We start from the raw sequence: 2,489 nt of genomic DNA on the forward strand, positions 1-2,489 counted from the left end.
GCAAACTTGGATTCTAATTCCCGCGACTCCGCTAGGGCTTTTGTTGTCGTATCGCTCATCAAAGTCGTACCGAGGTCAATCGAGCGACAGCCAATTCGAAGTTAGAAGCGATAAATCTTGTCAGTCGCGATCGGTATTTCATATAGAATATATCGTGCTGCGAAGATTATACGAATCCATGAAATAATGTGTCAAAAGTGTTAAGTAAGATTTTTAATTATAATAACGAGAAGCTGTCTTTTGATCATCGTTTACCTTTACTTATTCTAAATGTAAGTACAAATTTATGTTATTTTAATTAAAAACATTGTTCTTATTGTATTTTGAAAATAAATATTAGATATTTTATCTTCTATTAAGATTATTTAAATTTAGTAAAGATATTGTTAATTTAAAGAGTTATTTTCTGTTAAAATATAACGTTAGATTAATATTATAATAGAGAGTTATGTATAATATTTTTCAATTTTATATAATTTGAAATTTATTATTCTTTAATTTTCTTATTTATTGTAAAATTAATAATATCAATACAAAATAAGATAATTAATATTAAAATTAATTATCTTATAATTATTTATATCTTTTCAGTATAAATATGAGAATTAAATCAATTCCAAAACATAGAATGCTCCAAAATCGTATTACGATTACATCTGCGTCAAGAAGCTCTTCAGAGGAAAATGACGCGGATATTGAAAAAGATTATGATTCTATAGGTACGATAGTTCGAGATTCATGTCAGGTAAATAATTATGTGACAGTTTCTATCCTATTATACATTATAACATTATAATTTTTATTTAATTATTGAAACTTTCCAATAACTATGAGAAAAATATACAATTGCGCGATTAGATTACTTAAGAAATTTCATGTACATGAATATAAAAATTTGATGTATGATTTTAGTATGTCTGATCTTCATTTTTCCAGTACTAAGACAGATTTCATTTAAATCTTATTTAACAGGCATACGCATCACCTTCAAATATTCTTATTCCAATCACGACGTTTACTAGTCCGAACAACGGGATGACCTCTTCATCCACCAGTACGTCACTATCGTTGATTAACGATGACAACAATAACGTGGAGGTCATGAATCTATCAACAAAGGATAATCCTTCCAATCGTATTGACGACGTCACGACGGATACCTCCGCCGAGCCAGAGGACAAATTGAAAGATTCCTTCTTGTATAAGATTATGACTGATCCAAACTTTATAAAGAATATACAAAGGAACAAACAGCCAAAGAAATTTGTTTGCATCTTTTGTAAGGAGGAATTCGTGACGTGTGAAGAATTGACAAATCATATGGATGCGAAGAAGAACGAAAGCAATCAGATCGTCTGCTGCGCCTGCAAAAAAACATTCGCTGAGAAGAGATACTTGAAGTACCATCAGAGATGTCACTCCGACAGGACTAAGTTCACCTGTGACATTTGTACCAAGAAGTACACGAGGCTGGACAACTTGACGAGGCACAACGTTCTCCACGTGAACCCCGACAAGTTCTCCTGCACGATGTGCAACAAGACGTTCACGCGTAAGGATCTACTCAACAAGCACCGCAAGAGTCATGAGAAGTGTAATCTTTACTGTGTGAAATGCGGCAAGTATTTCAGAAGTATTCTCACTTTAGAAAATCATCAAAAAATTCATCGCGAGGTGTCGAACGTTTCGAATATAGTTGTTTACAAGTCTGAGAGTTCAGGTTCTCCTGAGAATCTAATCTGCAAAACTGAGAATTTGGTTTCTGCTGAGAATAAAGTTTATGAAGCTCATGATTCAACTTTAGGTGAGAGTTTAGTTTGCAAAACCGATGATGTAACTCATAGAACTTAGAATTTACTTTTCTATATCTATTAGATAAACTAGATATATAGAGACACATGTCTGATCTGATTTCAGTTTCTTATACTTTCTAGTAATAAACGCAAGACTCTTCAAGGTGAATGTTACTGAGTAAAGTACGACGTATTTCACAAAAAAACATAGTCTTGTTAAAGATTTGTTTGTAACACGAGCTTTCATATAATTATTTTATAAACTTATCATGTAATGATTCTTTATTGTATAATTTATAGATTTAAGTATTCGCAATTTTTTTCGATCTATCACGAAAAGCTGTAAAATTAAATAATGTACTTTCAAAATTACAGTTGATGTGTATAAGTAATATGCATATATGTATAAATATAAATATACACATATATGTATGCGTGTTTTGATGTGAAATGCTGATTTAATTTGTAATTTACGTTGTGTTATTATTGTGATATCTATTTCTTGAGATCGTTATCTGAAACATAATTACTTAATTATATTATATAACGTTACTATTTAATAAATGTTAAATGATCTTATTTATTTTCTTCATATTATAATTATGAATATTAGATACTCTTCAAATATATATACAAATATATATGAATTTATACCGAAAAAAAGACTTAATCTTTTTTGTAATATTTCATCTTAAT

The 2,489-nt window shown here is 29.9% G+C and overlaps 1 protein-coding gene across 1 annotated transcript; it reads left to right on the top strand.

The window, feature by feature from the left end:
* Positions 1-1,035: 1,035 nt before the first annotated feature.
* On the top strand, positions 1,036-1,851 carry LOC108780213 (gastrula zinc finger protein XlCGF7.1). Its single transcript, XM_018547849.1, has one exon. It carries the CDS (start codon positions 1,036-1,038, stop codon positions 1,849-1,851), a length of 816 nt encoding a protein of 271 aa, XP_018403351.1.
* The last annotated feature ends 638 nt before the right edge of the window (positions 1,852-2,489 follow it).

Source organism: Cyphomyrmex costatus, unplaced genomic scaffold (genome assembly GCF_001594065.2).
Source record: "Cyphomyrmex costatus isolate MS0001 unplaced genomic scaffold, Ccosl1.0 scaffold69, whole genome shotgun sequence".
NCBI lineage: Eukaryota > Metazoa > Arthropoda > Insecta > Hymenoptera > Formicidae > Cyphomyrmex > Cyphomyrmex costatus.

Excerpts from the sequence above, each read along its gene's own strand:
- LOC108780213 (XM_018547849.1), top strand. The coding sequence starts at position 1,036 with ATGACCTCTTCATCCACCAGTACGTCACTATCGTTGATTAACGATGAC.